General features: G+C 36.9%; 1 protein-coding gene across 1 annotated transcript in view; it reads right to left on the reverse strand.

The window, feature by feature from the left end:
* ATRNL1 (attractin like 1) overlaps positions 1-12,552 on the reverse strand; it is a 792,651-nt gene that overhangs the window by 98,232 nt on the left and 681,867 nt on the right. Inside the window, exon 28 of the mRNA XM_062214395.1 lies at positions 3,907-4,021. Within this exon, the coding sequence (XP_062070379.1) occupies positions 3,907-4,021 (115 nt within the window). The remainder of the gene's footprint in view (positions 1-3,906; positions 4,022-12,552) is intronic.

Consider the following 12,552-nt stretch of genomic DNA (forward strand, 5'->3'; position numbering starts at 1 on the left):
GATGAATGTGAACAGCTTTTCCTTTGACCTTTGATAAAATGAGAGCCAAGGAGAGGGATTTCACATACTCCAGACAGATGTGCAGAGGGCCATGTCCAATCACTACTTGCTAAATGTGACTGCAACAGTCGTCAGGAGAAAAGAAAGTCAAAGATAATGTCATTGCTTTAAAAACCAAAATTCGGCTGCTACTGAAAAGAGATGAACAAACTAGCACCTGTAGCTCTTGCCTATTTCTCAGTTGTTCATTGTTTAATGGTAAAATTCTGTTTCCGAGAAAAAAAAAAACCATTGTGATGGGTGATTTTAGGTGTCAAACTAATGGGATTAAGGACTACTGAAAAACTTGGCAAAACAGTATTTCAGGGTGTGTGTGTGTGAAGGCTTTGGTGTCTGAGTGGACTAGGTAGGAAAGACCTCCCTTAATGCTGGCAGACACCACCCAATCTGTTGGAGGCATCGAGAGAACAAAACAGGGAAAAGGTGAAAGTGTCTATGTCCTAGAAATAGGGTGCACTCTTCTTCTCTCCTTGGACATCACACCTCTAAGCTCTCTGGAGTTTGGATCCCAGGAATTATACTGGCAGCTCCCTAGGTTTTAAAGTCTTTGGTCCCACGCTGAGAGTGGGACCAAAGGCACTGGTATGGCTTGGATTCACCACCGACATCCAAGATGCTCTTGTTTGCAGAAGTCCATCATGGGACTTCTCAGGCTCCGTAACTTCATGAGCCAACTCTCCTAATAAATCCCCTCTCATATATCTCTGCTTCTATCTCTATCTCCGTCTCCATCTCCATCTGTCCATCTCCTGTTGGTTCTCTCTGGAGAATCCTTCCTAATATCCCCATACTCATTTTTGGTTAAATGCTTTCATTCATGCCAATGAAAAGTGCATATGATATTTAGGGAGCAACATTTCAAAAAAGAGCACTGGTTACACCATTTGAGATTGTGTGAAGTATAAGTGGACATTTAGTTGAATAACATATAATTAAATCACTGAATACATTTACTAATATTTGGAGATATAAAGAATCCAAGAACCAAGAGGAGATTCCTAGCACCCTGTCCTTCACACAGTGCGGGTTGGGGGCAGGAACCTGTCCCTGAAGTTTGACCTCTACTTCCTTCTCAATGCCCCAATCCTCCTACCCTGCACCAATACTTCAGGAAGCTCTCTAAAACACAGGACACCCAGGGGTGGAATCTGGGAAATAATGAATGATTCTAGCCTGATGTTAACTGAGGCTGAAGATAGCAGTGTTCAGTCAAGGTCACATTTCCCAGGTCTCCTATTACCATTCATGAACTGCCTTCTATGCATAGGGAATTTTGATATGGATAGGGATAAATATGGACTCTCTGCTCAGGTATAAGATAAGCGAGACTTTAGCAATGAGATAATCAATGTCACCATTTCTCTCCCAGGAGCAAGAATGGTTGATAAATAATCTTTGGAATGTGTATATTCTCAAATATTGGATGATACTATGTAAAGTTTTAATTGGCTACACACATAGCAAATATTTTGATGAAGAGTGAAAATTATTCATTTGGCTTATAAACTGGTGTTAGTGTTTCCTTTGTTTATGGAAAAACTTGGATGAAAAGATTTGAAAAATTTTCTCTACAGATACTACCTTTTTATTTTTGTAGTGAAGTTCAAGAGATTTTTATTTTATTGTTATCATGAACATTTTTACTTAACTTGCTTCATAACATATCTGTCCAGAGATACCTACTCTTGTGGCTATCCATCCATCAGTACATAACATGTTTTTGAGCATTTCAAAGTAGATGCAGACAGCAGATAACACTGTATTTTGAAGGAGTAGAATCAGAGTCTTCTTACTTCTATAGAATAACTGAAAAATTTATTACATGTTTTTTAAACCAAGGAACAAACTCATCTTGAATGATCCACACAGATAATCATCATAGTTCAATCTTCAGGTTCTCTAAAAAGTATGGTAAACTATTTCAATGTTTTGTCTACTTATATCAACTCTGTTGACGAATTCTTGGCTTTGCAAAGACATAGGCCATCAATTACAGAGAAATAAGGTCCCTGCTACAGACCATCAGGAAAAGTCACCCAGAATGCTGGCAATCAGTACTTCTTGCTCTTATGCTATTTCGCCTGTTGTCTTCCCCCACCCCAATTATTCACTGCACATAGAAACACAATGCTTTCAGGCCTTACTCCTCTCATTTATAAAGTCCGTTTTATATTTTCTATCTCCCAGTCTTGTCATGAAGTTCAAATGTGAAAAATAGAGGGACTGTTTACAAAGAGTAAAGCACTGCGCACATTGAAGATAGTGTAGCCATTAGTAATCATAATGTATCTATAAGAAAACACATCCTAGGTAATGGTCCATGCTGCTACTTGGCTATTTTAAATCAGTCAAAAGGATTTCAAAGGTTAAAGGGACAGAATATTGGCAGTTGCCTTCAATCTGCTCATCAGCAAATCATCTTGTCAAGGAACTAGAAGAACCTTGGAATATATCACATAGACTTGTTTTCATTAGTGAAGTGTTTGTTTTGGAAATCATCCCAGCTTTAAAAGAATACTTCCATTAGCTAGGCACAGTACCTATAATTATCCATCTTATCTGACCAGTGCCAAGCTCTTGTGCTTACTGCGTCCCATTTACGTTGATGGTGGTGAAAGAAGTTTGAGGCGTTCACTCAATGTATAAGAGGGTGTCCAAAATGTTTATTCCTATGAGTTAACACCTACAAATGAATTTGGATAGAAACTCCTGCAGCAGGGTAGCATTATGTACCATAAATAATGAGTCCATTGTGAGAGAAATCCTCTGCTCCCATATATGGGAAAAGTTCAGTTACATGAATATCTAAAGTAGTATACTTTCTATGAGTATGCACATATGTGTAGTTGAAAACAAATAAAAAAAGGAGCAAGATCAAAGCCAAGTAGGGAAGCAAGAAAAGATTAAGTAGGAAGGCGATTCAATACCAGTGACTGTTATGGAGAACCTGGAAGATCTCTGATGCTTTATTTTATTCTTAAGGGGAATTGAAAAGATATTTGAAATCACCCTTGCTCTCAAAAAGCATCTATTCCATGGAGTTGGATAGATAAAATAATCATGAGGTAGAAACATTAGAAATTCTAAATAGATGGAATAGGATATATAAAAGGAGGGAAAAAAAATCTGTGATTTGTGATTTAATACAAGGTATACTCAACAGTGAGCATTTTACAATGTGGATAACACAGCAATGGGGAATTTTCCAAGAGAATGCATATAATTACTCCCAAATTCAAAACATGCTTTTCATGTCAGAAAAGGAGAATCAGAACCATGCTGGCTGGGCTCATGTCAGGGAGATCATTCCCCTGGCCCATGAACTCCCCTTTGTCTGGTGCTGGGAAATTATCTTACCCATGCTGAGGCACATTCCACCATCATTCTCTGATGCCACCATAAACATCCCAGACATACAAATAAGTCCTCTGGTTTGGTCCCATATTCATAAGGCAAACTCTTAAAAATATATATAATTTGGCCTCCTATTGACAGGTATACTGCGAGAAATGAAACTGACTGCTAGGGTCAAGGACTTGTTTGCCCTGTTAGTGAGATTTCTCACTGTATACAACAATCACATGTGTGTGAACATGTATCAGGTGTGCATCACATGCAAATACACATACATTCAGCATGTGTTTATAAGAAGCTTTTGTAAATCTGAATTTATAGCAATGCAGATGCCTGTATATTTGGGCAAAAGCTTGTATCCCAATAACATTTTACCATACTACAACTTAGAACCTTCCAAAGATCCTTACTGTGCAATCTGGCTGTACTGTTTAGTTCATCTTTTGAGTCTACAAGCATTGCTTATCTGCTGTTGTTCCTTATGCATCCTACCTGACTGTCCAGGGGGAGGGGCACCTGATGATCCTCGCGGCAGACAAAGGAACACGGTTAGAACTGCAGCTCTGTTCCCAGCACAGGGTTCCATGGCTATGGGTTTCGGCGCTCCCTGAAAAAGAAAACCCATTTCAAATTTGCATAATTGACACAACATTGTTATTTTACTTCTCATCTTATCTATTCTTCACCCAGCTAGACTGTGTATTCCAGTTGTTGGGGACATACCATGTGGCATTTTAACACTAACTCCACAGTATAGGTGCTCAGTTGATGACTGAGCATTTGATGTGCAGTTTGTAAGTCACAAACTTAATGCAACTTTGCTGCTTTTCCCCAGTTGATTCCTCTCACCTAGGATGTACTACATAGCCCAGTTAATTTAAATAATCAATTCAAAATATTCTGTTACCATACACATTCTTATTGTTTTGGTTTTCACTTTTGTCTATATTTTAAATATATAACACCTTGTTTTGATATACATTTATACAGTGAAATGGTTGCTATATTCAAGAGAGTTAACATATCTATTGCCTTGTTTTTATGGTAAGAGCACTTAAAATCTACTCTTGGTAAGTTTTCAGTATATAGTACAATATTATTATTTATAGTCTTAATGATCTCTACTCATCCTTAATGACTCTGAGTTCATTTATCCTGACCTACATCTCCCCATTTAAACCTCTCTCTATCCCTGGTGACCATCATTCTACTCTGATTCTATGTATTTGACTTCAGTGAAATCTATATTTTTAATCACCCTACAAATATATTTATACAAATAAATAACTTCAGAAATAAAATATAGCAACTGAATATACTGTAATAATAATAGTAATAGCTAGTATTTTATTAAGTACTTATTATGGGTTAGGTATTCAAAGTGCTTTGCATATATTAACTTATTTCTTATTACAACCCTATAATATGTGTACACTGAAGTAAGAGTTTAGGAAAGCGTTCTGAAAGTCATATAGCTAGAAAAACTGCAAGGCTAGCATTTAAGTTTGGACTGGCTACTTCCTGAACCCATGTTCCTAACTACACAATGCAGCTTTCTTTATGTGTGCATGTGCAAACAAGCATATACCCACACATAAACATATATACAAGTACACACACAACCTACACATATACATACATGTGCACACATACACACAGAATTTGGGTGTAAGTACAATTTGGACTCTGAGAGACTCAGGGTATTATTTTAGCTTAGAAATGGTGGTTTTGGCTGTCTTATTCAAAGAACAGTAGGTGAGACATGGTTGATACATCAAAGTCACATCTCTGCATAAAGGCAGAATAAAACAGAACAAAAATTGTTTAATTATTAGAAAAAATGATTTGTTCAGTTTTTTCACTGATATTTGAACTTTTCAGAAGAAATATAGACATATGTGGTCATTCACCTAGAATATTCTAGAATATGGCTGTTTCCAGAAAGTTTAATGAGGCATTAAAGATAAAATATGTCCCTTTTCATGTAAAACTTGGGCTGAAATTTCTGGTGACAATGGTTTTATGTGGTTATAAAGGATATCTGCTTTATAGCAACATAAATCTCATGTATTAAATTATCCTCATATAGATACATTTTGGGAGTTTTCAATATAAAGGTGAAAGTGGCTGTGATGGTAGAAGCAAAGGGAATGAAAATGTTCCAGGACAATGCTGTAAGCCATGTTGCAATACCTATATCAAGTTACGTGACCTATGGTTTTATACTTTAAAGCTTACACTTAATGTAACAGACTTATTTTTGATAATGTTAAGTCAAAATCAGCATAAGTACATAGATAATTTCCAACGATGTAAATATTTATAGAATAGGCTTGTCATATTCCAAGGCTAAAAGAAAAATCCTATGAATGTTTCAAACCATATTTCTAGGCTACTAAAATTTATTTTAATTTAATAAATGCAAAGTATGTGTAAAGGTCAATTGGTTAAAATACACTAAAAGATCATAAAATGAATAAAAGGATTAAATGATAGTGACATATTAGATATACCAAAATCCCTTTCAGTGTTCTAAGACATAATTGATTATTTATACTAACGTGCAAAAGTTTTCCTTTGTTGTTTTGTTTTTAAGTTCTCAGTGCAATAAAGGGCACTATTCAAAATATCCAAAATCATATTTTTAAAACTTGTTTACCAAAATTAGGACAGGATTTTATGATTACAAAAAAATGAGAAACAGTGGTTACTGCTTTAGAGGATTTAGAAAAATCAATAAATGATTTGGTAATATATCAGTTGACTGTGTTGCCAGGTTACCTGGCTGCTATTTTTAACAGCAGCAGAAAAGCTTTTAAGCATTAAGAGTATCAATTGAGAGAAAAATTAGTTTAAAAAAATAAAAAAAATAAAATAGCTATACAATTCAGATGGCATATGGTCTAATCATTTAACACTTCAAACTTCAGAGACTCAGCGACAGACAAGGACAGTATAGTAGAACACAGTGACCATGGACAAGGGATCATACCTGTATAAAAATGACTTCTGTAAAACCTTCCTCAAAATAATTCTCACATTCATAATTCTACTGGTGTAGTATACGACACAAAATCTCTTCATATTGATAAACTAAGTAAAGGGAAATTACAATTCTATTTTTAAACCCAACTGGTTTATGGTTTGGTCTATTTTTAGCTCTAGTATTAGTGAAATATGAATTATTTATTATGTTTTGCAGCTCTTTGACACTCCTGGAAGGAATTCATGTAATTAAAAAATTATTTCCAAAGAGTTTGTGGCAAATACCATTTTCAATGCAGAATTTTAAATATGAAAAGAAAAAAAATTGTAGCACTTGATTTTTACAATAGAAAAGAAGGAAACATTACAAATGATAACATGTCCGATACCCTGAGGTTTGCCAGTTGTTTTGTGATAAATACATAACCATGAATCAAAATCATTTCACAATGACATAATCTGTTCACTGAGCTGTGCAATTGATCATGCATTTTCCATGGCTGTCTTTGAAAGAGATAAGGCATGGGTTGGTTTGCCCACAACACTCAGCAACTGTGATTTACTTCCAGGCATTTTCATATTTGTTGTACTGCAAGAAACTGGTGCTAGATTTGCCAGAAAACATCACTGACAGTTATATAATTAGCATCCCTTGTTTATTTAGCATATAGCACTTTTAGAAAAGACTAGTTTTGTTCCCTCTAGTGATTTTGAAACTATTGTACTCTTACTTTCAAGTAGTTTTTTGGGGCAAAAAACTGTGTTCAATTCTTTCCATCTCTCAGCTTTATAGGCAAACAAATTACCAGAGAAGCTTCCGGAATCATAAGGATATTCAAGATTTTAGTTCTTAAAGCCAATGATAATGTGTTCACAAAGTGAGGTGACCATTTGAGCCTAGGATCTGTCCTGGGAAGTTGCTGCAAATGAATTTCTGAACATTCAGAACACAACAATGGGCACAGCGAGCTACATGTGGTTTATCCTCTACTGATCCTCTCCTGTGACGAGTGAGCAAATGATTTACTTCTAAAAATCCCATTGCCACACATTACTGACGGGAAACCCCATCCCCACAAGTTCAGTATTTAACAAAATTATTCAATATCCTGGGATTAGTCATTACAATGAACTTCAGTGGGGTTCTGTTTAATATTCTAGGAGTCAAAAGATTAAGAAAGGTATTATGTCTTTCCTCAAAAACTTCTAGTAGTTGCAAAGTAGGACTTGCAAACTCAAATTTCCTCAAGTCTCAAATGGGTAATGTCATAATAAAAGCTAATATTTGTTAAGTGCTTACAATATACCTGGCACTACATTAAATGCTTACATGGGTGATATCCTATACCACGGAGTAGGAACTCTTTCCATTACAGACAATGAAACTGAAGTTGAGGGGGCCAGCACTGTGGAGTAGTGGGTAAAGCCTACGGCTTGCAGCGCTGGCATCCCATATGGATGCTGGTTCGAGTCCCAGATGCTCTACTTCTGATCCAGCTCTCTGCTATGGCCTGGGAAAGCAGTAGAAGATGGCCCAAGTCCTTGGGCCCCTGCGCCTTCATGGGAGACCTGGAAGAAGCTTCTGGCTCCTGGCTTCGGATCGGTGCAGCTCAGCCGTTGTGGCCATCTGGGGAATGAACCATCGGATGGAAGACCGACCTCTCTCTCTCTCTCTCTCTGCCTCTCCTCTCTCTGTGTAAATCTTCCTTTCAAATAAATAAATAAATCTTTAAAAAAAGAAAAGAAACTGAAGTTGAAAGAGTTTAAGAAACATAGTTAAGATCGCAGACCTAGTGGGTGACAGGAGAACCAGGATCTGGACCAGTGCAGACTATCTGCTGAGCTTGTAGGAGTAATCCTATGCTATAGTGCTTGCTATAAGGCATGGGGACTGGCTGACTTTCTAGAGTTCAGAAAATAAAAAGTGGAACTAGAAAGCGCATGATTTCTTTAAAGACATTAAATTTTAAATGGATTCTGAACAAAGTAACAGTTCCATGCATCAAAATGGACCTGAGAGCTGCCACTGTGTAATCTGTAATTAGAGTCCCAAATGGCATTCCAGTTTCTCCAGACTCTTGCATTTACTCACTCATCAAATCGCTTTTACTCTGCACCAGTGTTTTACTCTGCACTAAGTGTTTCAGTCCATGTAAGTGCCCACTGTTCAAAAACTGTTCCCTAGGGTTCCAGAATCTGTGTCTTATTCACTCATAATCTGCCTACTGACAGGAGCTGCTCCCCCTGAGGTCTCTCTCTCCTGGCCATTTGCGTCCCTTAAAGCCAATTCAAAAGTCACCTTGTACAAGAAGCCTCCCTTGGTCTGTGGTATTTGGTCTCTTTTTTAGTTCTTGATTTTTACCTGTTATGGCCTCCTTTATGTCTACCTTCAATGACAGTTGGGTAAAGGTCCTATCTCCCCAGTGGATCCTGAACCCCTTGAGAGAAGGTTCATGTTTTTATTCCACCCTATAGACCCTGTCCTCTTTCTGTTTTCAAATGCCCAAGCATAGTGCCACCTTTCTGGGCCTGCTGTCTGCCAATCTCTTTCTACAAGTACTGAGGAACGTACTGTACTTCCCTGCTTCCTCCAAGGCAGGCATCACTGATTCTTCTTTGCCCTTCCTGCTAGCATCTCCAAGTGTGCATTCATTGCACAAGCTAAGTGAAACTGCGAACAAATGCATAAATCAAATTGTCATGCAGGTCACCTGGTGAGATAACTAAAAGGTATGGCTCATTTTCTACCTAAATTATGGATATTAAAGGAATAATTAAAACACTGAAAAATAACCTTAACATTTATTGAGTCTATATTAAGTGCCAAGTGCCATGCTAAGGATTTTACATGCATTACTGTGTGTATTGTGTAATGTACACAACAATTGGGAAGATATTGCTATTTCCCTTTTTATACAAATACAGCAATTGAAATTCAGAGAGGTCATGTGATATTCCAGGATAATACATACAGCTAGTGAAGGATGAATTCAGGGTTTGCATCCAGGTAGCTTGAGTCTAGAATCTAGGTTGTTAGCCACGATTTAACATTACTAAAAAATACAGTTTAGAAGGCAATGACTCACTAATCTCCTCATCTTAGCTATAAATAGTAGAAACCAACTTACAATTTCAGTTATAAAATTTATATTCATATTCCTGCCTGATTTTGGCCTGCGTTTAGACACATGAGTTCTAGTGTTCATCTGCCCAACACTTTGTCATGTTATAACTGATAATGGAGGGGAGAATTCCTGGCCAACACACCCAGAGGTTACACTAAGACTAGCTCTATCACTCTCTAATCCTGGGTTTATTACCAAGCCAGTCTCTTCAACTACAAAATGAACTGGTAGGCTGGATGACTTTTAAGGTGTCGTCCCTTTTAACAATCCTTGACTATGATTTACGGATAACCTCCAGAATCTGTGACACACCAACATCTAATACCTCATCTAAGCATAGTGAAATCTAAACATTCCAATCTGTAGTGGTTTTATTTTCTGCTCAAGTACTTTAAGTGGCACATCTAATTTTTAAAGAACATTATTATGCCATATGATGAATACATCACATAAGAGTAAATGGCCACCACTGCATGCCAAAAAAGCAATTAGAAAATTGAATCAAGAAATTAAGGATTAATGTGGAATGTTATACCTGTCAGTAGTAATAAGTGTTTTGACAAGAACAGAATAAAGTCTGACAGTGTGCACAAATACTAATCTGATATATGAGTGAAATATTAAAAATGCAAACAACTGCACATTAATCACTTTAACATTTCCCTACTAAAACACACTTAATGCTATTCTTATCAGAACGATCTATAAATAAAAATGAATTTTTTTTCCAACAGCTAGTATTACTGGGTATTTGTTGTTTAATGAGTTTTTATATTAATATGAAATTTAGGTTTTAGTAACATTAGTAAAATATAATTAATTTACTGAACATTGAATTAAGTCAGTCTGATGGTTTGGTTCACAGCTAATCAAGTGTGTTGATTCTATGAGATTAACAAACACCAAAACACCTTATCTGAAAAACACTTTCTGATTTCATTGTTTAGACTTGGGAAAAAATGAATGTGAAAAGTAATATTCTTTCCTTATTTACTTTTTGCTTTGTATGAAATGATAAAGAGAAAAATGCATTATCTGGCTTTATACAGTTGGAGAAGAATTCATATTAATAAAAGAAATTAAGTTGATGGACACTCTCAAAAATGGTTAAACTGCACGAGAAGCCAACTGAAAGAGAATAAAGGATTACATGTGGGAGCAGGAAAAGGAATAAAACATAATATTCACAGAATCACCACACTGCTCCTGTGCTTCCAAAGCATTGGCCCAATGCTCTGCAATTGTAAACCTTATTTCCCTATCAGACCAAATATTATTCCTGTGTTTTGGAATGCCTCTGTGTTCAGGCTCTGTTCAGAATTTCTCACTACCCACAAGCACATGCACACATAGGCATGTGCATACACACAGGCACACACACACATGAATATGCATGTATTTAAGCCTTATAACTGTAGTTTGATATGTGGTTTATTTGAGTTTTATGTTATTTTAACTGTGTGGCAGTGGGCAGTTGGTGAGGGAAAAGGCTGATGGTGATAGCAACAGTTTTAGCACCTGTCTTTTTCCAGATGTGTAGGTCCCAGAAAGCAAAATGGGGACATTGCTATCTCTGTTGAAGATATTATATAATCATGGTCTGTCTTGAGTTGGCTAATAAATACGAATGTTAACCAGAAGTAGCTTTGAATAGGTTATCTTTAAAAGTCAATGCTGGATAGTATTTTTCAAAAAGTTAAAATAGCTTATCTATTAAAATTGCCATAATTAGACTTTCAACAACCTGTACTTTTTCCACAGCTCAGTGTAGAAAGCAACTTAATCACTCTACTTTGAGTATGAATGTCAAAATTGATAGAACTGCGAAGTGTGGGAGGCAAATGTGCTTGCCAAGTCAAGCTTCTGTCCAGGCTGTTCCATCCACCTATACTATGTGCCAACATCTGCCAGTCTTTCAAGAGCCAGCCCAAACCTCTTGACCTGCAAGAAACTATCCCAGGTCATCCTAAGCCACTCCATCACCTCCTAATTCTACTCTTAACGACCAGGAATAAAACATTCTTTCTTTCTGTATCAATCAAGAGGAAGAATAAATGTCGTGGTTAAGAGAATAGCTTGGCCTTGATCTCTCAAGACCAAGTGTGAGCTTGGCCCAATAACTTTATCTCTTTCTCCTTCAAATTTCTCATCTGTAAAACTGAGCTAAAAATACCTTACCATACGGTTGTTATGATGGTTAAAGGAATTTACCTATAAAAACTCTGTATGTCTGCATATACAGACAGAAGTAGAGCAGCATATATAAGTCTAAGAAGTCAACTGCTAGGCTATTCTGCCCAGGTCTCACCTCCTTCAGGATGGCTTTCCATTCCATCTGAAGAATACGCTCAACTCAAAAGTAAGATATTTCAGGGAAGAGGCCATATTTTAAAAATCTTTATTAATGGTTTGGAATGAATTAGTTAAGCAATTCAGGCTCCAGGAGAGAATTTTGTTGATGATTTTTAGTAAGGAAAAGCTGATCCAAATGGGAAATTTCCCACACACAACACACTAAAGTTGCTACTAACTGTTTCTTTTCATTTTTATTCCCCGCTTTATCCAAGGAAAGTCAGATCTGACAGTGACCTCAAGTGTTGCATAGGATAGATTTCCCATGAAACCCAAGATGGTGGTGTTCAATAAATCTTTCATTAATAAATAGGTATCTGGTTTTCTCTTTTTAAAACAAGATGTATTTATTTATTTGAAAGGTAAAGTGACAGAGGGAGGAGGGAAGAGGGACAGCAAGTGAGAGAGGTAGTCTTCCACATGGAGGTTCATCCCCAAATGGCATCAACAGTTAGGGGTGGGCCAGGCTAAAGCCAGGAGCCTCAAACTTCATCCAGGTATCATAGGTGGCAGGGGCCCAGGTAATTAATCTGTCTTCTTCTGCTTTTGCAGACATATTAGCAGGGAGCTAGATTGGAAGCAGAGCAGCTAGAACTTGAGCCAGTACTCTGAAATGGGATGCTAGCCTCACAAGCTGTGGCTTAATCCACTGTGCTACAATGCTGGCCTGTTTTTT

Source organism: Lepus europaeus, chromosome 17 (assembly GCF_033115175.1).
Source record: "Lepus europaeus isolate LE1 chromosome 17, mLepTim1.pri, whole genome shotgun sequence".
Lineage (NCBI taxonomy): Eukaryota > Metazoa > Chordata > Mammalia > Lagomorpha > Leporidae > Lepus > Lepus europaeus.